The following is a 24,701-nucleotide window of genomic DNA, read 5'->3' as shown; positions in this document are numbered from 1 at the left end:
AGAAGAAAACCAGTCCTAAGAGACCAGAAGAACTATTCTTATCTGCAGAGGTCCCCGAATGGCCAGGGCCTAAGCCCCCTGTGATCTGTGTGGATGCAGGCCAAGCAATGTTTACGAAGAGGTGAATATACTCAGTAAGGGGTATCTTGGTGGATTCAGGGGTCAGTGGATTTGTATAGGGAGAAAATAGCTCCTAGCACATTGGAGGTAGTCTAAATACCTATTTAGATGAATTGTATGAATGGCAATGAAGGAATAAATGAACGAACAGTTGACAGGGAAGGTATGAAAGCCAAAAAAAAAAAAAAAAAAAAAAAGCAAGACGTGCCACGGACTGCAAAGGTGAGAGAGTCTGTCAGAGAAAGGCAGTCAGAAGGTTTCAAAATGAACCAAGCATCTGGTAGGAAAAAAAAGCAACAACAACAAAAATAATACTGAATCAAGAAACAGCCTACATTCATAGGCTGGCTCCTTGGGAAGTGAACTGCAAGTTCCATGAGGTCTATTCACCTTAGTCACGAAAATAATAATAGTAGTTATTATTATTATTATGAATTAAATGACTAAGCTCTTACTATGAGCCAGGTAGTGTACTAAGTGCTTTACACAGATTATCCTTTTTAATCCTGGCAATTCTAAGAGGTGGCTACTGTGATTACTCCCATTTTACAACTGAGGACACTGAACTGTAGAAAAGTTACATATCACATGCCCCAAATCATGCGGGCAGTAGGTAGTGGAACTGAGATTCCAATTCAGGTCTACTGAAATTCAAAGCCCCGGACTAATCCCTGCGTGAGACTACCTCCTTTACCTATTCCCAGGGCTCAGGCGGTACATGGCCTGTGACAGGCACTGGGCAGTATTTGTTGAAGGGCTAGAGCAATGTGGGGTAACGGCTAGAGTAATGTGGGGTAACGGCATTGTCGTGGAACTGAACAAATTCCTGACCACCTGGCTAATGTTTACGTATGATACACGGCCTTACACTGTTTCCAAAGCTAATCCATTGGGTCGTTAAAGGACTTAAACTCCATTCTTAAGGCCTAGCACGTTATTTTTGCAGAGTATCATTCTCCCCAAGCTAGGATGACATCATGTTACTATCATTATCATTTTCAAGCATCAATAAGCATGTTTTATATAGAACGTATATTTAGGCCCAAGAACTTTTTCAAATCTAATTAGTGTGATCTACATCCTTCTTTTGCATCTCTTTTGCATGTTGAATCATCTCTGAATCTAATGTTCCTTTTCATCTATAATTGCTGAGACATTTACATTATGCATTTTACGGACTGTCGCAGTTAGAGAGGGCTTTAGAGCTACATCTCCAGTCGTTTCATTTAACAAATAAAAAAAGAAGCCTTGGCATATGAAATAATAATTTTAACCTAACCACTTTTTTTCAAGTACTTGTCATGTGCCAGCCTCTGGGCCAAGTGTTTCTCTGACACCCTCATTTAACTTAACTACGACTATAGATAATTATTACCAAGTCTATTTGGCAGAGAAGGAAACCGAGGCATGGTGATTTGGTCATATCACTAGTAGAGTCAGGACATGACTTCCAGGTCACCCAGCTCCAATCGTGAGCTTTCAGCCACTATCCCCCCAGGTGTGTCTACAGTCACTAGAACTTATCAGAAGCCAAGCTGACACTGGAGTCCACGGCATCCCGGATCAGACTTCACTTCACTATACTGCTTTGTTTTCATTAATATTTTTGAGTTCAGTGACACTTTCGAAACCACTCTGACCAGTTGAGAACGATGATTTGTAAAATGTGCCGTCTTCAATGTTACTCCTGATTCTATTGCTTGCTTTTTGGAGAAGGTTTTCCATGGCATCCCAAAGTATGGCATGGGGGCAACTTACGCTCTCCAGATGCAGGTTAAAGGGGAAAGAAGAGATTTTTCTCAGTGAGCCATCCCCAGAGTAAGAAGCCACACTTACATAGATGATGGAGAGAACTCCATTATAGTTTTTGGTTGAAACGTTGAGAACGATTTTCAGCTGTGAGACCAGCACTTGGAAGGCAGCAGCTGTTGTGAATCCGCCAACCAAAGGATCTGCCAAGTACCTCACTATGAATCCAATCTGCAAACCTCCAAATATCAACTAGTATAAGAAGGAAAGAAAAAGTTAATGTTTGTCTGGGAGAAGGACCGACTCTTTTAACGAATTAAACTAAACATCAGTTCAAACTCTGGTAGCCTGCTAATAATACAAAAATACTCGTAGGCATGCCCCTCCACCACTCTAAAATTTGAAAACTCCGGTAATATGAACCTTGAAGTATTTCTAGATACGTAATAAGAAAAGCAAAAATCATGTGGCTTATTTCTGTGACTTTCAGATCCCATGGCTCTGCTCACCAGGACACTTTTTCTCCTTTGTTGGTTCTGCACACTTCCCTTCCCTCATCCTCATTTGAATCACACATGTTATTCTGATTTTTTTTTTCTGTCTCTGACTTGGATGGTACTCGAGCCTTCATAAGTGGGGTCTTGCTGACTATTTCAGCATCTGACCTAAAACAATATAATTTAGAAAATAACTTTGGGGGGGGGGTCCAATAAATTGCTCTGTTTCGCTTTTAAAATGAATCTCGAAGTCCACATGCTTCACGCTCAGTTATTTCAAATAAAAATCATGCCAATCCATCTTGTACTTGCAATCCCATTACCTGGATGATTCCAACCAAAAGAGTAAGGGTGCTCGCAATCAAAACTCTTGCTGCATCTCTAGCCGCGTAGTCTATCACGGTGGCATTGAATGCAGTGCCGTTACCGCTGGATATGTGGAAGTGTTCATCCGGGGCCATGCTCAGTACGACAGATCCCACCATTAAACTGACCACTGGGAATGGCCCTGGGGGAAAGAAGCCTCTATCAATTAATAATTATTCATCACCAATGTTTAGGTTCAACATGTCTACATAGGATTAGACGTGTGAAATTCTTAGCTATGATTGAGAAAATATTTTTTGTTCACTAAGGAAGCTACAAAGCAGACATTTCAAGCAAAGCACTTGTGACCCAGAAATGAGCAAGAGAGACATGCAGGTAGGCAGTTCTAATACGGCATTCCGGATGCTTGGTGATTACACAGGAAGGTTATCTAACATGTCTTTGCGTGGTCTTCATGCATGTTGGGGCGGGGGTGGGGGAAGTTGCCAGGAAACCTTTCCTGGTGGCAAACAAGCTGAATCCTTACTTGTTCTATCCCATTTCTTTCATACAAGCTCATTTCCTAGGACATCCTATGCCCTGATCTCGATGGATCTGAGTACCTGGTCTCAGCTCGTCTTCGAAGAGAAACCTACACAGCTAATTAGGAAACTGATGCTTAAAATAAATACAATGGCACAAGGTCCAGATTGGGATATAGGGACAGCAAAGAGAGTATATAGTTTATCTTCTCTTTTCAAGACAAATCTTTTTTTTTTCATATCAAATGCCAGTCTATAAGATGCTGTGTTTTGAAAGGATTCCTTCTCTCCCATTCACTCCTGATATTTTTATCCGTGATGGTGATCCTATCCTTTCGTCATGGAAGGCTCTGACAGTTGGAAGGGCTCGGTACCAAAATCCAGGAACCTGGAGTGTCTACACGTATAGGATACCAAAGAGAAAAAAAATCAGCTCCTATGTTCCTCATGTTGTCGAGCCTCTGATACTGATCGATTCTCCCAGGCGAGGAAGTGCTTCCAATCAATAACCTTTTCCTGATCTCCTTCCATAGACAAGGCAATACGCCAGGTACTGGGGACTATACAGCTAAGGACAGGGCTATGGGTTGAGATACAGTTGATGATTGTGTTTGTCTCAAGCGGATTGTCCAGGTAGACATGTCTAGCCAGCAGATGGATGTAGGCGCAAAATTATCTCAAGTATAAATGTCAAAGTCACAAAATAGCATTAAAACATTCACTTACTAGAACATTCCAGCAAAAGAGAATTCAGATTTTAGGAACAGCAGAAAATAAGCCTATTTTGAGCCATACCAAGAAGGAAAGCCAAACTTAGTTTCTAAATAGTTTTGGCACACTTTTGCCAGCCTTCCAATATTAGTGACTTAAAAGGAGTACAGTTTTTAATGAAATGATGAATATGTATTTGATGAACATAATTTAGTAAATGATAAGTTGGTCTAGTAAAACAGGAGGTTTGAAGACCCCTTGAAGATATTTTTCCCATTTTGCATTTTGGAAGTGACCACTTTCTAAATACGGAGTCAAATTCATTACATTTCTTAAAATGAAAATATGCTAGAACTTGAAGGTAGACTGTTATTTTGACAATCTTTCAATTCTATCCTCTTTAAAAAAAAAAAAAAGAGTTACGTATAAACTTAAGACCAAAGAGATGGTATTTTGAAAGCTAAGAAGAACCACTACATCGTCACATGGGAGAAGCCTGTGAAGCATTGAAGGCCTATTTTTCTGGAAAACATTAACAAAGGTATGGAAGCCTCGTACCCATCCTGTAGCCAAAGCACGTTAAACAGGAATAAATGCAATTGTAGTGTTGCTTCTAATTACCAACTGAGATGTGTCTTGATGTTCCGAAGATAAAATATGTCAGGATGGGGAAGAAAGCAGAGTAGAGACCATATCCAACAGGAACCGCGGCTAGCAGAGCGTACGCCATGCCTGAAAGTACATCCAAAACGAGTAAATTCACACACAAAAGTTACAGCATCATTTCTCCTGTTCAAAGAAAGGCCTTTTCATCCATACTCCAAATTTGCAGCTCGCCCTGGCTGGTCTTGCTTGGTTTGCGTACAGTCCTGCTGGGGGCCACAGCAGGTTGCCCAACGTGAACTGGATCAGCTGAGAGAGCGATTCATCCTCGAGCACCACCTGCTTAAATAAATTGATCCAATCGATCAGTCATCCCATTATCCACTGATTAGACGAGTGGAAAAGCGAAGGCAAGTCAGTTGGTTAAAGACTCCGTGGATTCAGTCCGCGGGCTCAGAGCAGTTTTGCCAACAGATGTTGGAGGGAAGGCAGTGTTGGTCTCCGTGTCCACAAGGGCACAGTCATTCCCCCCTGTCTTGCTGGGGAACGAACTGGATCCAAACCCAGGAAACCATGACAACCGCGCACAGGTGCAGGCAGGAGCCCGGCGCCTCCACCCAGCTCGGAGTCCTGGCTCCCCGCGGGGCGGAGTCTGTGCTTGCCCTTGGCTAAGTACTTCTTGGGGAGTCATCACCTCCTCACATTTCACTCCCAGTGAGAAGAAACTCAAGCCCATTGATCACTGGCCCCTTAACAAAGGACTACATGGAGGGCAGTTTCAAAAAGGCAGAAAACAACCTAAATATCCTGGCTCGCAGTGTCCCCATGATTTACTAAATACACGTCTCGGTGCATTTAGGTGACCCCCTGTACTCGCAGGGCGGCAAAGTGCTTACCAAGTTATACCTGACGCACCGTAATCCTGTAAAAGGAAATTGATGTGATGTATAGGAATACACCTACTGACGTGGAGCTAGGTAAAGATAAAGCAGTGAGGACAAGCAGGATTCAAAATCACGGTACAGGGGCGCCTGGGCGGCTCAGTCAGTTGAGTGTCAGTTGAGTGTCTGCCTTCGGCTCAGGTCATGATCCCGGGGTCCTGGGATCGAGCCCCAGGTTAAGCTCCCTGCTCAGCAGAGAGCCTGCTTCTCCGTCTCCCTCTGCCCCTCTTCCCTCCATTTGTGCTCTCTCTTTCAAATAAATAAATCTTTTTAAAAAAATCATGGTAAGTATGCACACTCTCACTTCTATAAAAAGTAAACATGGATGTTGCATGCACAAAAGAATCTCGAAAGATTTTCAGTATTATACTAAGTCACTTCCATGTACAAAAAGACTAATATACTGAACACCCATGTGTTCACCTTCCAGCTTAAGAAATAAATTGCCAGTAAAGTTGCAACTCCATATACTTCTCCTCCGTCACATGGTCCTTCCTCCCTCCCCCGCCAGAAGGCAACCGCTCTCCTGAATTTAGTGCTTTTATCATTCTGACATTTTCTTCTTTTACAGAATTTATGTGTCTAGTAGGATATTTACTAAAATATTAGTGGGTTGTCTGCATGGTAGGATCAAAGGAGGCTTCTAGATTGCAGAGGAGGTATTTTTCAGCTTCCTCGTGTGTATTTTCTCGCTTTCCTACAATAAGCATTCATGCATTCCACTTGACGACTATTGATCATAGACCTCCCGTGTGCCCGCACATGGTTTGGGAGGATGTGGGAATGGACAAGAGAGTCTGCCCTTACAGAATCTGCATTCTAGAATAATCTGTATTCCTGATGCAAGCGTCTTAATACATAACTTACAAGAAATGGCGATAACCCCTCATGCCAAGAGCTTGCAGCCAAAAGGTGACTCCACAGTGGGAAGATAAGAGGAGCAGGAAATAAAAGCAACCTCTTCTCTATGTACTTTTCTCAAGTGTTTCTCAAACTTCACTTCCCTGAACTGGGCTCTGCTGTGTTTACAGGCCCCAGGAAACAGGGACTTTGTCTGTTTCCATATAGTGTCCTACTTAGGGACAAGTGCTGCTCGAGGATACTGTAAGCATCTTTTTTTTATAGAGGAATGTGGTGCATAAAGAAATCTGAGCCATTGATTGAAGCCCAGAACCTCTGCTGGTGGCCTTCACGTGTAGGTGGCGGCACACGCTGGTAAAGGTGGTGCTGGCGAACGTTGGCAAGGGGCACCTGGGTGGCTCGGCGGTTGAGCCACTGCTTCAGCTCAGGGCGTGATCCCTGGGTCCTGGGATCATGTCCCCGCATCGGGCTTCCTTCCAGGAAGCCTGCTTCTCCCTCTGCCTGTGTCTCTGCCTCTCTCTGTGTCTCCCATGAATAAATAAGTAAAATCCCTTTTAAAAAGGTTGGCAAGCATCTAGAAGGCAAGAGTAGAAACTGGAGGGCGGTCTCCCCCGTAGTTGGGAATGAAGATACCCCTAAAAGGCTTGCGTTGATATTTTGCTGCTTGGTGGTAACTTCTTTCTTTATATATAACAGAAGTCAAAAAGATCCCATTACCCTTAGCAACAAATGGCTTCTGGGGAGTTGAGCCTGCCCTCTCCCATGAGTTACTGGCCCACCCATCAGGCGCCAGGCCAGCCGGGGGTGTGGTGTGGCCCCCCGCTTGCCACCACTAGGGACTCTGGTCCTGCCCTGCAATCTCCTCCCTCTCTCAAACCATTGCCTCCTAGCCTTTCAGTTGACCTACTGGGCAATCCTTGCTGCTACATTTCTTTGTTCCCATGAGGCTTCCAAACCATTGACTGATTGGCTCCCTCCCTGTTCTTGGTGCCTCCCCTGTCTTCTCTTGCCTCCTGCCGGTGGACTTTCTCACCTACTCGGAACCCCCTTGCCTCACTCTCTCCCCCCTTCCCTTTGCTTGTCTGGTGAAACCCTGCCTGGCTGAACCCGAACACCCACCTCGTGGGGTGACAAGCGCTTGAGCAGCTGGAGAAGCTGGCCTGGACCAGGTAGTGTGCACTGGGGCCTGCCGGCCTTGCGGGAGAGTCAGGCCCCAGGTGGGCCCTGGGGAGCCCTGGTGGCTCAGACCTCCCCTCCCGGACTTTCTCAGGCTGCCCCTCCCCCTTCTGCACACCCACCCGGTTCCAAGATGAGTCTTAGGCTCCACCTCAAGAGTCCCTAAGAGATGTTCCCAATTTGCTTTCCACCATAATTTCAAACCCCTCTATCCTTGCACCATTTGTTCTTTTTGCTTTTAAAAATGGGGGAAATATCCCTCCTGTCTTTAAGGAGCAACCCCCCTACTTCTGTCCTCGAGCCCCATCTGCAATCCCCCCTTCACACCACGTTTTAGTTTGTCCTCCACCTCTTGGGCCAGAGACGCCTCTCTCTCTACAAGGACGCCCCCACCAGTCCCCACACGTGTTCTGGTTCTCTCTTCTATGAAAAGAAAACGAAATCCTCCCTCATTCTACCTCCATCCCCTACCTCTCTCTCTGCTTACAGCCATTTTTCTATTCTGCTTCACAGTAAACCTTTTTTTAAAAAAAATTTTTTTTTAATTGATTTGAGAGAGAGAGAGAGAGTATGTGTGCAAGCAGGGGGAGGGGCCGAGGGATGGAGAGACTGTCCAGCAGACTCCGCACTGGGCACAGAGCCTGATGTGGGGCTCGATCTCAGGACCTGCGCCTAAACCAAGAGTCAGATGCTTCACCGACTGAGCCACCAGGTGCCCCACACGCAAACCTTCTTAAAAGCCTGCTCTGTGTTGTGTCTTCAGACTCTCCCCTCAAGAGTAGGACACTACGGGGCCTGTATCCTTTTAAAGCAACCTTGTCTCTTGGCTTCTGACCCCACATCCCTCCAGTTGCTCTTCCTCTGCAACCTCCTGAGCCACCTCATGTTTCTCCTCCGCCTCTTATCTTCCTGACCTCTGAATGGTCCAGCCATCTTCTCTTCCATCTGCCCTTTCTCCCGGGATAAAGGAGAAAATAAAGGGAATTCCTCAGGCATTCCCACTCCTTTAGAGATCACCTCGACAAAGGGATGCTTTCCTGATTTTTCTGCCTAGCCCAGACCTCTCCCCTTCCCTTGTGATAGCTCAAGAGAAGCTCTATATTTGGCATTTCCACTTAGCGGTCTCACGCACGTGTCCAAAAGGAAACTCTTCACTTTCCATCCCAAACCTGCTCCTCAGCCAGCCGTTGCCATTTTAATAAGGGACATAACCATCTACCCGGTTGCTCAAGCCAATAACTTTGGAGCCATCTGGGATTTTTCATCTACATGCAAAATCCATCAGGAGACATCAGTGATTGTTGCTCCAGAATATATGTCAGATCTCTGCGGATCTCTCCACCTCCTGCTGGAGCTGGTTTAAGCTGACACACTTGTCCTCGGGGCTGGGAGTGGGGTGAGGCAAGCCAGGGGCCCCAGGCACAATATTTAAGGAAGCCTTCTGAGAGCAAGTGCCTCACTGCCTCATCCTAGCCCCAAGCCCTGCCCAGCCTTATCTCCTGTTCACCCTCCCCCCACCCACTGCACCCACCCGCACTAGAATTCTTACAACTCACTTGAAAATACTGAACTCCTTTTGGCCTTGGGCCTCTCCCTGGTAACACTCTCCCTTCTGCTCTTTCTATGGCGTCTCTTTATCCTCTGGACCTCTGACTACATTTTGTTTCCTCAGTAAGGCCTTCCTTGACCATTCTATCTAAAATAAATACTCCCTCCTCAAAATAATCCCTAGTACAGAGTATATAATCCGACACAATGGATTACATCTATTACAGTCAGTAATTATTTTTTCACTTTATACTTAATTATTAATTTAATTAAATTAATGCCCACCATTCAAAAGGAACTCCATGAGGTCAGTACCTGTGCTTGTCAATAAACCACTGAATCTTCACCGCTGAACGCCTGGCGTACAGAATTGGTTTACAAATAGTACTAAGTGAATGAAGGGTGAATGAATGCAGGAATGAACCAGGTTCACCTCCCAGAAATTCGCCTTACAAAGATGACTTTACTGAGATAGAAAAAGGCTTAATGGATTTCTCATCTATCTAACTAAGGGGTTAATAAATGTTTTCGTGAAGATTAAATGAGATAATTGGCCAAAGCCTCAGCATAGTGTCTGGTACTTAATAAACCAAATTAAAAGTAGGATTAATTCTTAGGCGGCCTATGAAAATTTGGGAGATAGAGCTTGAAATATCATTTTTCACATATAAAGGTGATTCATCATCAATCCTCTTCACTAAATGTTTAGGAGGCCATCTATTTTTGTACCAGTCTATGTGCTGGGCGCTAGCAAAGCAAACAGGAGTTTGATGGTTCCTGTCCCCCAGGAGTCACATGATGTTGCTACGTCACAGCTTTTAAGAGTCCACTGTGCACGTGGGCACGTGGCATCATGGAACCTATGTGCTGCACAGTCCACCTCTGTGATTGAAAACACGGTTGGTCAGGCTGGAGCTGCACACTGGGGGCCACAGAACATCCTCCTCTGTGGAAATCTACCGGGCTTGCTCTGAGTAACCCTGAGAGCTCTATGGGCAAAGGTTGGCTCATGACATTGCTCATCGACTGTTGCTACTAAGTTTTGAAATGGTCCATTTTCAAGCCATCTTTCTACCCACATCCCCACCCAACTCTACTTCCCAACGTTTGACAATCTCAGACTTAACCTTCCTGGAAACTCCACTGTGGCAACTTGGCCTCCAGGAAGTCATTCCCAGTCCCCTAAGGCTGGGTGGTGAGCCTCTAAGCTGGCTCACCTCCTAGGCCTTGAACCCCTGTCCCTGCCTGTGTTGAACTGTCATTACCCACTTTCCCACGGGACCACGAGCTCCTTGAGAGCAGGTGGTACATCTTATTCATGTCAGCATACCTAGTGCCTGGAGCATATCAGATGCCCCCTAAAATTACAATAAATAAATGAGACTTCTGCTTTCATGGTCCAGGGGCTTTGTAGAGTTGGAGGGATAGCAGAAGGAAGACAAGGGGGATGGGAGACAGAGGAGAATGCTCATACTGCTCTTCACCAACCATGCAAACAGATTTCTAAGATGTTCATGGAAATATAAAGCCTGTTTAAAACAAAACACCTCTGTTAAGACATTTTGCCAGAGATTAAAATAAGAGGATGGATTAAAAAAAGGAAGGAGGACAGAAAAAAATGCTATGTACAACACTCTAGGCTAAAATACCTCCTTCACTTCCCCTTAAGCCACCTTCAAATTACAGGTCAAGACCCAAGTGTGGGATGCAAAATAATTTAATGGACGGCAATCATCATTTAAAAAATATAAGCAGAATAGAATAGGACAGAACGGAAACTATCAGAGTATATCGCTCGTAGTGAGGGTAAATATTATCTCACAAAACTTGAGGTAAGTGTGTGCAGATCTATTTCTTACTGTGAGTTGTGGTCAATAAAGGTTGGGAAGCCGCTGCTCAGGTGCTAGGGCTCTGGCTGAAGCCATGAAGGGTTTCCCAGGAGGAGAACTCTAAGGAAGAGGAAAGAAGAGGCAGATCTGTCCACTAAGGGGCTCTAGAGGAAAGATGAAGATCTCGAACGGTAAGCAAACATTTGGTACAGCCTCCTGGGAGTCAGGAGCTGCTGGAGATTGTGACTCTCAGTCACCTGGAAGCCAATCCCCCAACACGTACCTTGCAGCGTGCCCACTAGCCCAGTACTAACTCCCGAGATGATGTCACTAAGCAGCCATTCCTTGATTCGGTATTTGGGGAGCCAGTCCAAGATGGGCAGGAGAGTCTTCAGCACACCAAGGCCTCTCTTCCTTGAACAACTGTCAAAAGGCAAGAAAAGTGGGTTTCCAATACCATCTCGGGCACGACCAATTGCAAAGCACAAAGTTTTGAGCAGGACTGGGCTGATCTTTATGACCGTTTGGAGAAAGAATAAGAATTGCATGGCAAATACCAATGCTGAAGTGCTTGCCATGCTTTTGCCAAGAACCCTATCTACCCTTATAAATGCCCTGTACTAGAAAACACAGGATTAAGTGTGGCCTCCCCCTCTCCCACCTTTGTAATCCTCTGAGAAAATATCCCCACACAAGGACCCATTTTCTAGACCAGCCACAGAACGATCAATGTGGAGTCTCTAAATGGAGATTAATTTTCAGACTTCTAACCCAGGCGCCTTCTCCTACTCCTTTTTTTTTTTTTCTTTAAAGAAAAATAAACACACTCTCTTTATTTTGGCAACACAAGCTTGGAGCCAGTTTATACAAAAATCTTAACATGATAAATGTACACTTTGTTGCGCCTTGCTATTTAGTATTTTCTAAATTCAGCACCCTATAGATAAAAGGGGAAAAAATGTTAAGAGTGGGTGGGCATTATCCTCATTCAACTGAATTATTTAAATTATGACACAATTGGAAATTTTGACTTTTTCATATTAAGGAATTATTTTTTAGGTGTGATAAGGTAACTGCTTTTTTTTTTTTTTAAGAGTCCCTAGACACATATACCGAAATATATACAGACAAAAAGATATGCTATAGGGGATGCCTGGGTGGCTCAGTGGTTTAGCTCCAGCCTTCAGCTCAGGGTGATCCTGGGGTCCCAGGATCGAGTCCCGAATCAGGCTCCTGGCTTGGAGCCTTCTTCTCCCTCTGCCTGTGTCTCTGCCTCTCTCTCCCTCTCTGTGTCTCTCATGAATAAATAAAATAAAATTAAAAAAAAAAAAAGATACGGCATATAGGATTTGCTTTAAAAAAAAAAAAAGTAGGGATGCCTGGGTGGCTCAGCGTCTGAGCATCTGCCTTCAGCTCAGGGTGTGATCTGGGGTCCAGGGATGGAGTCCTGCGTCCGCCTCCCTGCAGGGAACCTGCTTCTCCCTCTGCCTGTGTCTCTGCCTCTCTCTCTCTCTGTGTGTGTGTGTGTGTGTCTCATAAATAAATAAAATCTTTTTTAAAAAATAGAATGAGGACAAGTGGGTGGAGAGAGAGAGACCTGGTCATTGAAGCGGAGTGATGGGTAAAAACATGGAGAGGGCTTCATTATACTACGTCTACTTGTGTATATACTTATGTCCTATAATAAACGATTCTTTGGGCCCCCGGTGGCTCAGCGGTTGAGCGCCGGCCTGCAGCCCAGGGCGTGATCCTGGAGTCCCGGGATCGAGTCCCACGTCGGGCTCCCTGCATGGAGCCTGCTTCTCCCTCTGCCTGTGCCTGTGCCTCTCTCTCCCTGCGTCTCTCATAAATAATAAATGAAATCATAAAAAAAAAAAAAAGATTCTTAAAACCAAAGAAAATCTGGCAGCAGGTGACAGTTGTCTAGCTCCTGTCGTGGTAGCCGTTGGCGGCTCGGGAGGGTGCAGGGCTCCCTGGGGGTCCCGCTGCCCCAGGAGGCCCGAGCCTGGGCGTACCCTGGGCGCCGCCGGGGCCCAGCCTGCAGCCCGCGCCTCCCGGGGCGCCTCCCGGGGCGGAGAACGGTGGAGCCACCGGCGAGCGGGCAGCCCGGCGGCCCCGCAGGCTGGCGACGCCCCCCGCGCCCGGCCCGCGCTACCTGCAGCCGCGGGCCAGGCTCTCCCGCAGCGTCTTGCGCTCCTGCAGGCGCCGCTCGTGCTGCTGCTGGAAGGCGAGCTCGCTGAACACCGGCCGCGACACCACGTAGCTGCAGCTGTACTCGGGGAGCGGGGGCGGCTCCAGCCGGCGGCCCGGCGCTTCCATGACCTGCGGAGGCGGGCGCCGCGGGGCCGGGAAGGAGCGGGCCCGGCGGGAGGAGGGGACCGCGCGTCAGCCGCCGCCCAGCCCGGGGCCCGGGGGTCCGCGCCCGCACCTGCTGCCCCGCGGTCCCGTGGTCCCGCCGCCCGCACCTGCCTCCCTGCTCGGGGTCCCGCCGCCCGCACCTGCTGCCCCGCCGCCCGCACCTGCCTCCCTGCCCGGGGTCCCGCCGCCCGCACCTGCTGCCCCGGGGTCCCGGGGTCCCGCCGCCCGCACCTGCCTCCCTGCCCGGGGTCCCGGGGTCCCGGGGTCCCGCCGCCCGCACCTGCTGCCCCGCCGCCCGCACCTGCCTCCCTGCCCGGGGTCCCGCCGCCCGCACCTGCTGCCCCGGGGTCCCGGGGTCCCGCCGCCCGCACCTGCCTCCCTGCCCGGGGTCCCGGGGTCCCGGGGTCCCGCCGCCCGCACCTGCTGCCCCGCCGCCCGCACCTGCCTCCCTGCCCGGGGTCCCGCCGCCCGCACCTGCTGCCCCGGGGTCCCGCGGTCCCGCCGCCCGCACCTGCTGCCCCGGGGTCCCGCGGTCCCGCCGCCCGCACCTGCCTCCCTGCCCGGGGTCCCGCCGCCCGCACCTGCTGCCCCGCCGCCCGCACCTGTCGCCCTGCCCGGGGTCCCGGGGTCCCGCCGCCCGCACCTGCCGCCCTGCCCGGGGTCCCGGGCTCCGGGGCTCCACCCAGCCCCCGCCCGCCGGCCGCCGGGGCGCTGTCCGCGTCCTGAAATCTCCCCCAAAGCCCGGCGGGAGCCCGCGCTCCTCCCGCGCGGCGCCGACCCAGGGCGCAGCTCCGGCCCCCGGGCTGGGCGTGGAGACGTCAGGCCCCGGCCCCGGCCCCGGCCCCGGTCCCCAGGCAAATTCCAGCGGCGGTGGCCGTCCGGCCGGGGGCCGCGTCTGGGCAGGTGCAGGGCCTGGCGCCGGCCCCCGCCCCGCCCCGCCCCGCCCCGCCCGCAGACCAGGCCGACCCCGCGCCGGGCCGGGCGCCGGCGGAGCTCCCGGGGGAGCGGGCGGGGCGGCGGCCGCTCACCTGCTCCGGCTGCGGGCCCGCCGGGAGTGCCCCGGGCCGCCGCGCCGCCGCCTTTATAGCGTCGCACGAGGCCGGACACGTTGTATTTATGGAGCAACAGAGACACCTGAGTCGGAAAGAGGGACGCGGAGGCAGCCGCCCTCCCCCCCCCCCCCGGAGCGCGGAGGCCGGGGGCTCGGGCCTCGCCACCTCCCCCAGCCGCGCGGGCCGCCAGGTCGGGGGGGGGGCTGCGGGGACTCGAGGGTCTGCTCCTGGGCTCTGGGCTCCTTGTGGCCGCGCTCCTGCGGGCCCGTGTGCTGCCTCTCACGGCCGAAACCACGCGGCGCGGGATGCTCAGCGCTGCAGCACCTGCCCCCGGCCCAGGGCGCGACCCCGGGCCCCGGGATCCAGGCCCGCGTCGGGCTCCCTGCGCGGGGCCCGCTGCTCCCTCGGCCTGTGTCTCGCCTCCCTCTCTCTCTCTCTCTCTCTCTCTCTCTCTCTCTGTCTCTCTCTGTCTCTCATGAATAAATAAAATCTTAAAAAAATAAAAATAAAACCCAAGGGCCTCCCTTTCCTACCCCTGCTGACTCTCTGGTTCTACCTTCCTTCTCAGTCATCTGGGCAACTAAGGAAGGGATCGCGGGACTGGACAGGGATGGAGACTGGCAGGCAGTGGGGGGAGTGGGGTCTGTCCTACCGCAGCAGGGTTCAGATCCTGCTGGGATGGATTCGCTAAAACCGACTGTCGCAGGTGAAGATGAGGGATGGGGAAGATGAAGGATGGGAGAGCTTGGTAGCTTGGTAAACGGGAAGACTCTATCCTGATTGTCTGCGCTCCCAAGTAAATACCCAAGCGACTGCAAAAGAGACTGCGGACCTTCTGGGCACAGCCTGCAGTTGCTTAGCTGGAAAATGCAGACCAAGACAATTCTTTAAACTCCAGGAAACAGAACTCCTCTGGGGAGAACCCTAGTGTAAATTCCCTGTAATTGTATTCCACACGGTGTGACCATGTGCATTTTCCTGATAAATGACTGAGTCAACAGCTTTCAACAGATGCGCAAAAAACTTACTTGATTCTTAAATAGGGTTAAGGAGTGCCTGGCTGACTCAGTTGACAGAGCATGCGACTCTTATTTAATCTCGGGGTCCTGAATTCAAGCCCTAAGCTGTTGAGTGTAGAGATAACTTCAAATAAGTAAAACGAATACACTTTAAATGAAGAACCATTGAAGGGACCCAAAAAATAAAAATCAAGATCATGAACTTGAGAATTCTTATCCACTCACAGGGGAGGATTTGCTTGTACAGTTGACCCTTGAACAACACGGCTTTGAACTACACAGGACCACCCACCTATATGTGGAAATTTTCTCACGAGTACAGTACAATACTGTAAATGTGTTGTCTCTTGTGATTTTCTTAACGTTTTCCTTTATCTACCTTCATGTAAGAATACGGTGTATAATACGTAAGTCACAGATAATATGTGTCAATTGACTGATGGTGTTCCGATGGCTAAGGCTTCCAATCAAGAGTAGGCTGTTTGGGGAACCCCGGGGTGGCTCAGCGGTTTAGCACCACCTTTGGCCCTGGGCATGATCCTGGGGACCCAGGATGGAGTCCCATGTTGGGCTCCCTGCATTGGAGCCTGCTTTTCCCTCTGCCTGTGTCTCTGCCTCTCTCTCTGTGTCTCTCATGAATAAAGAAATAAAATCTTAAAAAAAAAAAAAAAAAGAGTAGGCTGTTCATAGCCAAGTTTCTGAAGAATCCTCCAGCTTACTGGAGGATTTTCAACTCCACAGGGTTTGGAACCTATAACACCCATGTTGTTCCAGAGTCAACTATGTATACCATTGGTTCTTAACGAAGGGCTATCTTGCCCCTCAGGGCATTTGGTAATGTCTAGGACATTTTTGTTGTCACGCCTGATGGTATGCTACTGAAAACTAGTGGAGGAAGGCCAGGGATGCTATTAAACATCCTATGATGGGGTTCGAAGGCCCTCTAAGGTTCTGTAGTTATTTAAAATATACTTCTTGGGGCACCTGGGTGGCTCAGTGGTTGAGCGGCTGCCTTTGGCTCAGGGTGTGATCCCGGGGGGTTCTAGGATTGAGTCTCACATGGGGCTCCCTGCAGGGAGCCTGCTTCTCCCTCTGCCTGTGTCTCTGCCTCCCTCTCTGTGTTTTTTCTTATGAATAAATAAAATCTTTAAAAATAAAATATACTTATATTACTAAATTGCTAAATGTACTAAACATACGCATCTCTCTCCAAACATATATATTCATATATGTATGGTGTATAGGCATCGTATAGTACATGTGTATACAGTGCACGGGCATTTTCTATAAGTGACACATTGTTGGACGTGTAACTCAACTACACTGAAATAGAGGCAAATATTTGTCTTAAAATAAATTCAGAATGTTTCTATTCTATACACCCTCACACTTAGCTTCAAGCTCCTTAAAACTCTCTCTCCTCCATGAACATTCCTTGATGCTCTCAGGCAGCATTAATCCAGTCCCTTTTCTGAATTCTCTTGGCCCCTTATCTGATTCTCTTTTAAGATGCCTTTTGCTATCTACCTTGGTATCCTGATTCTGTTTTCATACAAGTCTTATCTCCCTCTCTAGACCAAAACTTCTTCTTTTGGGAGAGCAAAACTTTTTGAAGGCAAGTACTATGCTTCCCTCAACCATCATTACCTTCTATGTTTTCTAAGCAGATATACTCATACCCCAAACATATTTCTTTAAAAAATGAAAACTTAAATTATATATTGGTCTACAACTTTAAAAAAAAAATTAAGTCTATGTCACTCATATCTTCCAGGGGAGTATATGGGGATTCTTCCTTTTGCCAATGGCTGCCTGGGACTTCATATCATCAGTTCATATAATTGGTTCCACGGTCGCTCATCTAGGTGACTCACAATTCTTAGTTTACTTGGACGCTCTATGCAAATACAGATGTAACCCACATCCCATTCTGAAACTTCTGCTCCCTGTTACGTGCTCTTTTGAACACTTGCAGTCTGGGCCAGTCAGCTCTGCGGACCACTCGTATCGAAACTTAGTGGTGGTTTGGTGGTGGTGGTAGTGATCAAACAAATAAGGAGTGGGGTAGAGATGTCAGAAGGACACAGGAGAGAATAGACTATCAACTTACACTAGAAGGCAAAGTAGCTTCCGTTGGAGAATAGAATTATTCTTTGAACCTCATCTTTCTATATAAGAATTTGGTTTAATAATCATCACACTGTAGTAAGTGCTGCCTGTACCTGGTTAAAGATACTGTTTTCTTCTTCTTCTTCTTTTTTTTTTTTTTTTTTTTTTGATACTGTTTTCTTCTGTTAAATGCCTTTTCCTTTTTTTTTTAAGATTTTTTTTCATTTTTTTCTTACCTTTTTCTTTTCTTTCTTTCTTTTTTTTTTTTACAAACGCATGTGTTGAGAGATGACTTTTTTATTTATTTATTTATTTATTTATTTATTTATTTATTTATTTATTTATTTATTTATGATAGTCACAGAGAGAGAGAGAGAGGCAGAGTCACAAGCGGAGGGAGAAGCAGGCTCCATGCACCGGGAGCCCCACGTGGGATTCGATCCCGGGTCTCCAGAATCGCGCCCTGGGCCAAAGGCAGGCGCCAAACCGCTGCGCCACCCAGGGATCCCGAGATGACTTTTAATAGATCGCAGCAAGGGAATCTGCTCTGCTACCTGTGAAACCCCAAAACAGAAGCAGGTTGTGTACAAAGGGATGTATTCATTTATTTGAGAGATAGAGCGAGAGAGCAAGAGCAGTGTGGTGGGGGAGAGAGGCAGAGGGAGACTCCTTAAGTAGACTCCCCACTGAGCACAGAGTGGGGGTGAAGGAGACTTGATTCCAGGACCCCAAGATCATGACCTGAGCCAAAATCAAGAGCCCGTGGCTCCATCAAGTGAGCCACCCAGGTGCCTTTTAAATGCCTTTTCTAAGAAAGAAAGAAATGGTGCATGGACAGAATGGCATCTCCCTTACAGGTTTCTATAAAAGTAGAGGATTGCTTTTCTCATAGGTCTGAATTTGGTTGTCTTTTAAAACAGTGAGGAGTAGGATGTGATAACAGCTTGCTCTCCCTGTCGATTTACTTGTTATATTAAACACCTCAAATTACTCATTTAGGCTTTACCAACCAAGCTTCACCTGGTTCACACAGAGGTGGGTGGTTCTTATTTATCAGAATTTAATCATTTCCAGGACTTCTTTCCAAAGAGATAATGCGTCACCTCAAAATAAATGTTAGACAATGTTATTGCTACTTTCCAGCACTTATTCAGTAGTTAATGCTGATTTAAAATGCATTTCTTGGGCAGCCCGGGTGGCTCAGTGGTTTAGCGCCGCCCTCAGCCCAGGGCCTCATCCTGGAGACCTGGGATTGAGTCCCATGTCGGGCTCCCCACAGGGAGCCTGCTTCTCCCTCTGCCTGTGTCTCTGCCTCTCTATGTGTCTCTCATGAATAGATAAATAAAATATTTAAAAATAAAATAAAATGCATTTCTTATTTACCATTTAGGTATTTGAAGTGTAAGACAAACTATTAGAGCTACATACTCACTATTAGAGCTACATACCTGTTCATTCATTCATTCATTTGTTCATTCAAGGATTTATTAAGAATTGATTAGTGCTGTCCATGGATATAATAATGAACAAAAAAAGAAGCATAGAAACTGGTCTCATAACTGGGTACAGCAGACATTCATCAAATAGTCACAAAATGTATACATTATTTTACATTACTGATTCTTAAATGCACATTTTTCACATTTTATTAGGACTCATCTTATAATTGATTGTATCCTGTAGTTCAAAGAGTAGAACTTTTTTTGCCTTTTTTTTTTTTTGCAGTTTTTTACTTTTTCTGGTCCAGAGGGCAAATTTATGATGTAAATTCTTACTTTCTTCTCTTCAATTTTTTAATTCTCTAATCAGAATAAGTGCAAACTACTGGAAATGTGCAAATAATGTCCCAAATCTGGTTTCAGAAGAAACCTCAATTTTGATGTTTATCATCTTCTACTTTTGAATTGTAACGTGTGTAGCTCATTTATTATTTTTTTCTGTAAAATTGAATTGAGTCAATTCTGTTTGGAGGCAGCGTTTGGAACTCACTGTTGTTCACATTGCAAAGAGAAACATTGTTCACATCTCAGGCTGGTGGTGTTGGTGATCAGTAGAAAGTCTGAAAAATCAGCTGCCTGGGAAAGTGGCCATTTTCGCTGGGAAAATCAAGTCTAATCCTGAGCATTTATTTTCATTTTGCTTGTTGACTTTCTCGACAATAGATGCTAAATTTCTGCCATATTTATATGCAAAGAGAACTTTCACTCACCTTTCTGATCTCTCCTCAACAACTGATTGAGCTTCCTTTCAATAACCATACAATTTCATATTCAATAATTCTACATTTGTTCCCTGAATGTTACTTTTTTCTCCCCTCTCCAGATACAAGATATGCTGCTTGATGACAGAAATCATATGGATATGTCTTTTATACAACTAAAAAATGAGACATGCCTATAAGTGGACAAATTAAAAATATATTAAAATAGAAAACAGCAATCACTTCCTTTCCCATTATTACACTTAGGATGTAATACCTGTTAAAGATATTCACTGTTAAACTTTGATTATTTCCTGCTTGTCTTTTTTTTGTTTTCCTATCTGTAGTCTTCTTTTGTATCTCTACACAATACCTTGGCTTGGCAAATCATGATGATGTAATAGGAAATGAAGAAATACTTGTGACATTATTGATTGGTTGATCTTTAATGAGGTAATCTTGAGAAATTGTTAGGTAGGAATGAAACTAAAAAACTGAGAATCCACGCTTTAAAAAAAAAAAAAGAATTCTTTCTAAGACTGTGTGGCCATGCATTCCAATTTAAAACAACTTTCAGGGACACCTGGGTGGCTCAGCAGTTGGGTGGCTGCCTTCTGGTGCAGTCGTGATCCTGGGATCCAGGATCCAGTCCCACATCAGGCTCCCTGCGAGGAGCCTGCTTCTCCCTCTGCCTATGTCTCTGCCTCTCTCTCTCTCTCTTTCTTTCTGTATCTCTCATGAATAAATAACCAAATATTTAAAAAAATAATAAAACAACTTTCAGTGTCACTAAAAATGTTTTTTTATATAATTCTGTAATGTCTCAGATAGTAGAGGAAGAACCACATTCTTTAATATGAGTCCAAATTTGACATGTTGGAAATTTGTCCCTCAATAGCATGAAATTTTAAAGTTATCTTTGCACATTTTGTCCTGTGGTTTCTCAGTAGAGAGAGAAAAGAGAAAATTAAGGAATGTGGTGTGTTGTCAAGTAGGATGTTTAGGTATTCCATTCATTCATCTACCCATCCATTTATTCATTCATTTGGTGAGTATTTATTGAACCCCCCTATATGTGTCGGACCCCATCCTAAGTGTTAGGGATACAGTGAGCAGGTCTAATAAAGTTCCTGGCACCAAAGAACTTCTATCCCATGGGGGGACAGTGACTATAAGCAAATACATAAATCAGATAATATTCTAATTGTGATGAAATCTATGGGAGAAATAAACAGAATGATGTCACGTGGAATTGCTGATGGGGAAAATGCACAGCGCAGAGAGTGGGGGAGGACTGCTTTAAACGAGGTGATGTCATTGGAAGAGAGATCTGAAAGATGAGGAGACAGCCTTCCTGGAAAAGGAACAGCAGATGCAAAACCCTGAGTCAGGAAAGAGCAGGCTATGCTTGGGAAATGAAAATGAAGGCAGTGTGGCTGTAACCCAGGAAAGTCAGATCTAGAGATAGCAAACTGGGAGCCCTCCGCAGTAGTATGCAGCAATTACACACAGGCATTTCGGGAGGGGAGGAACGGACAAGGCCAGATAAAAGGGCCAGCGCCAAGCCCTTGAGAGGTCATAAAGGAGAATGAAAGACCTCTTTTCTTCCGTAAGATGCAGATGATCCTTGGATTCAGGTGGCTAGGAAAAAAAAAATCTCGAATACTTTGACCTCTTGGGGGGATGAGGGTAACAGGGTGACAGGCATTAAGGAGGGTACCTGATGGGATGAGCACCGGGTGTTATTACGTAACTGATGAGTCACTAAACTCCACCTCTGAAACTAATAATACAGTATATGTTAATTAGTTGAATTTAAATAAAATAAAATAAAATACCTTGAACTCTTTGGAGATCTATTTTCTGAATAAAGTTGTGCTGGTAGCTGTGTTTTTAAATGACACGTATAAAAGGGGAAAAAATTTAGTATTTAGAATTTATTCAATTGTTTCTAATTCCTGCATGTATGACTAATAACTTTACTTTTGGGGGGCTGATGGTGCCTTACACTCAGTAAGTTCTCCTCAGTAGTTAAGATAACTCGTGTTAGATCTGAGCAGACATTGATCCAGCCAATGACTCTAACTGCTTTTGGTAGAAAACAACAGCATATTATCTGGGACAGTTTACCTTTCTTTTTTTCTGGCTGGCTGATCGCTACTTTGCTTTATTAAAAAAATGGTTTTTAAAATTATTTATACTCCCTCTATTGAACTACAAATTAGTAAGAACACAATTAATCATAGAATCTGCGAATTCTTCATTAAAAAGCAAGCCTTAAATATCGAGAGAGAAAGCCTATCATACAGAAAGGGACAGATTGGTACTATGAGCAGAGAAGGAAGACGAGGGAGGTTGAAGACAAAGAATCAAAGGACTGGGAACGGGGATCCCTGGGTGGCTTAGCGGTTCAGTGCCTGCCTTTGGCCCAGGGCGTGATCCTGGAGTCCTGGGATCCAAGTACCACATCGGGCTCCCTGCATGGAGCCTGCTTCTCCCTCTGCCTGTGTCTCTGCCTCTCTCTCTCTCTCTCTCTCTCTCTCTCTCTCTCTCTATATATATATATATATATATATATATATATAAATATATATATAATAAATAAAATCTTTTTTTTTTTTAAAAAAAGGACTGAGAACAGTGTGGAAATTTATGGCATTATTTCCACTGAATGTGCCATATTATCCAGTGTGGTATGACTTGAAAACTGAACTGCTTTTGAGCAGAAGAATTTCCTTGAGGTGGATATTGTTATTCCCATTTTACAGATGAGGAAGTACACATAGAAAGGTTAAGTAATTTGCCCAAGATCACACAGGTTGGCTGACCTGGAATATGAACCCAAGCAGTTTGACTCCAAAGCTGACCTTTTTTAAATTCCACCTTCTTCTGGAGAAAGAGCTTACCTCTGGAGAGCTTTGGCCTTGTCGGTTCCTCTCACCACTATATCTTGAATTTCTAGTCCTATCTTCTCCATTCATCCCAGGCTTCATTCATGGTCCCTCTGCTAGGTTTCAGTGTTTAACTCCTCTCTTTGGATATAATATTTTAAAGTGTGATATGCACGGACAATAGATAGTAGGGGGTACTAATAAAGTTGATAGACATGAACATGGAAGGGAACCCGAAATGATTAATAGATGAAAAAAAAAGGCAAGGTGAAGGAAGTGTGTATAGCATGCTCCTAGTCATATCAAGGAAAGGAATATACATTTGTGTATATTAGTCAGAGTCCAAGCAACAAAGCATAAGACCTGAAAGACAGTTAATAAAGGGACTGTTTATAGAAGTGTGGGCAGGTCATGGAAAATCAACAAGGCAGTGGTGAAGCACCTAAGGGCTAGCTGACGGGAGCTGTCAGCTGTCTCCTGAGAAGACAGCTGCCAGCATTTCTAGCCTGAGGGAAGAGGAGGTGGGAGCTCTTACCACAACCCTGAGGGTAGGAGAGGGCCAGCTGCCCAGCAGGAACTGTGGCCCTTAATAAAGGAATGGAAGCAGGCCAACAAGGAAGAAGCTTGGGGAATAAATATCCAGACTTCTCCGCTTCCTTACCTCTCATCTTTTGCTGGTTGGATCTTCCCCACCCCTTCTTTCTCCATTGCCCAAAATCTACTGGAAGAAGCCAGACAGCTAAGGAGCCAGACAGTTTGTTCATTTGCTCATACGGTCAGTCGTCAGGGCACAGAGCAGAGTAGAGAAAGAATAGTGAGGGGTGAATTGACAGTATCTCTGCATATAAACAGAGTATTTCAAAAAAATAAAAAAATAGAGTATTTCTAGAAAGACTCATCAGAAACAAGGTTCTGATGGAAGCAAGGGACTTTTTAAACAATACATTTTATTTTTAGAACAGTTTTTGACTCACAGAAAAACTGAGAGGATAGTATGGAAGAGTGATCATATATATATATATGTATATATATAGCCTGTTTTTCCTATTGGCACCTAAAATTTCTATGGTATACTTGCCACATTAAAAACAAAAAAACAAAAAAACAATATTGAGGTGAGCCTCAGTGGCTTAGCGCGGTTTAGTGCCGCCTTCAGCCTAGGGCGTGATCCTGGAGACCCAGGATCAAGTCCTGCGCTGGGCTCCCTGCATGGAGCCTGCATCTCCCTCTGCCTGTGTCTCTGCCTCTCTCTCTCTCTTTCTCATGAATAAATAAATAAAATCTTTAAAAAATATATTGATATGTTATTATTACCTAAAATCAACGGTTTGTTCAGATTTCCTTAGTTTTTGCCAAATGTTAGTTTTCTGTTCCAGGATACCACATTACATTTCTTGTTTCCTTAGGCTCTTCTTGGCTGTGACAGTTTCTCAGACTTCTTTTGTTTTTGATGACCTTGACATTTTTGAGGGAATCCTGGTTAAGTATTTTGTAGGATGCCTCTGAATTGGAATTTATCTGATTTTCCTCAGACTAGTGTTATGCTTTTTGGGGGGAGGAAAACCATACAGGTCAAGAGCTATTTTTATCATATCAAGGATACACAGTATCAGTATGATTTATCATTGTTGATACAGTATTGACCTTGGTCACCTGGATAAAGTAGTGTTTGTTAGGTTCTCCACTGTAAAGTGACTCTCTCTCCCCCTACGCCCTTTCTATAATCTCTTTGAAAAGAAGTCACTATAAACTGGCCACACTTAAAGAGTGGGGAGTTAACCTCCATCTCCTTGAGGGTGGAGTTATTTATATAGATAACTTAGAATTCTTCTGTAAGAGAGATTTGTGTCACCCCCCCTTTATTAATTTATTCAATTATTTATGTCAGTATGGAATCATGACTTTTTTTACTTTGTATTAGAATCTAATACTACTTTATTTTGTTGATCAAATTATTCCAGCTTTGGCTTTGAAAGCTCTTTCATTTGGCTTCCAATTGTCCTTATCAATGTAGGGTAGTTTTTGTTTTTGGAGTACTTCCTTACTTTCTGTCATTGCAAGGTGCTCTAGGTTTACCTTCTTCTTCTTCTTCTTCTTCTTCTTCTTCTTCTTCTTCTTCTTCTTCTTCTTCTTCTTCTCCTCCTCCTCCTCCTCCTCCTCCTCCTCCTTCTCCTTCTCCTTCTTCTCCT

At 45.7% G+C, this 24,701-nt stretch overlaps 1 protein-coding gene across 4 annotated transcripts in view; it reads right to left on the bottom strand.

The window, feature by feature from the left end:
- The window catches only part of SLC26A4 (solute carrier family 26 member 4), a 49,112-nt gene extending 34,773 nt beyond the window's left edge, over positions 1 to 14,339 (bottom strand). For 3 of the 4 annotated variants that reach the window (XR_012001846.1, XM_072759964.1, XM_072759965.1), the window contains exons 1-6: positions 14,270 to 14,339; positions 13,039 to 13,205; positions 11,167 to 11,306; positions 4,547 to 4,657; positions 2,690 to 2,874; positions 1,957 to 2,121 (exon numbers count right to left, since the gene is read on the bottom strand). Coding sequence is in view for 3 of the 4 variants with exons in the window: in XM_072759964.1 (XP_072616065.1) it covers positions 1,957 to 2,121; positions 2,690 to 2,874; positions 4,547 to 4,657; positions 11,167 to 11,306; positions 13,039 to 13,202 (765 nt within the window). In the remaining variant the exon portion in view is untranslated. Of the gene's footprint in view, positions 1 to 1,956; positions 2,122 to 2,689; positions 2,875 to 4,546; positions 4,658 to 11,166; positions 11,307 to 13,038; positions 13,206 to 13,884; positions 13,956 to 14,269 lie in introns of those variants that run through there. The other variant, XM_072759966.1, reaches the window with a different exon arrangement.
- Positions 14,340 to 24,701: the final 10,362 nt, after the last annotated feature.

This window comes from Vulpes vulpes, chromosome 5 (genome assembly GCF_048418805.1).
Source record: "Vulpes vulpes isolate BD-2025 chromosome 5, VulVul3, whole genome shotgun sequence".
Taxonomy (NCBI): domain Eukaryota; kingdom Metazoa; phylum Chordata; class Mammalia; order Carnivora; family Canidae; genus Vulpes; species Vulpes vulpes.
Note: the sequence above shows the minus strand (reverse complement) of the source record. Positions and strands in the feature narration are given on the sequence as shown.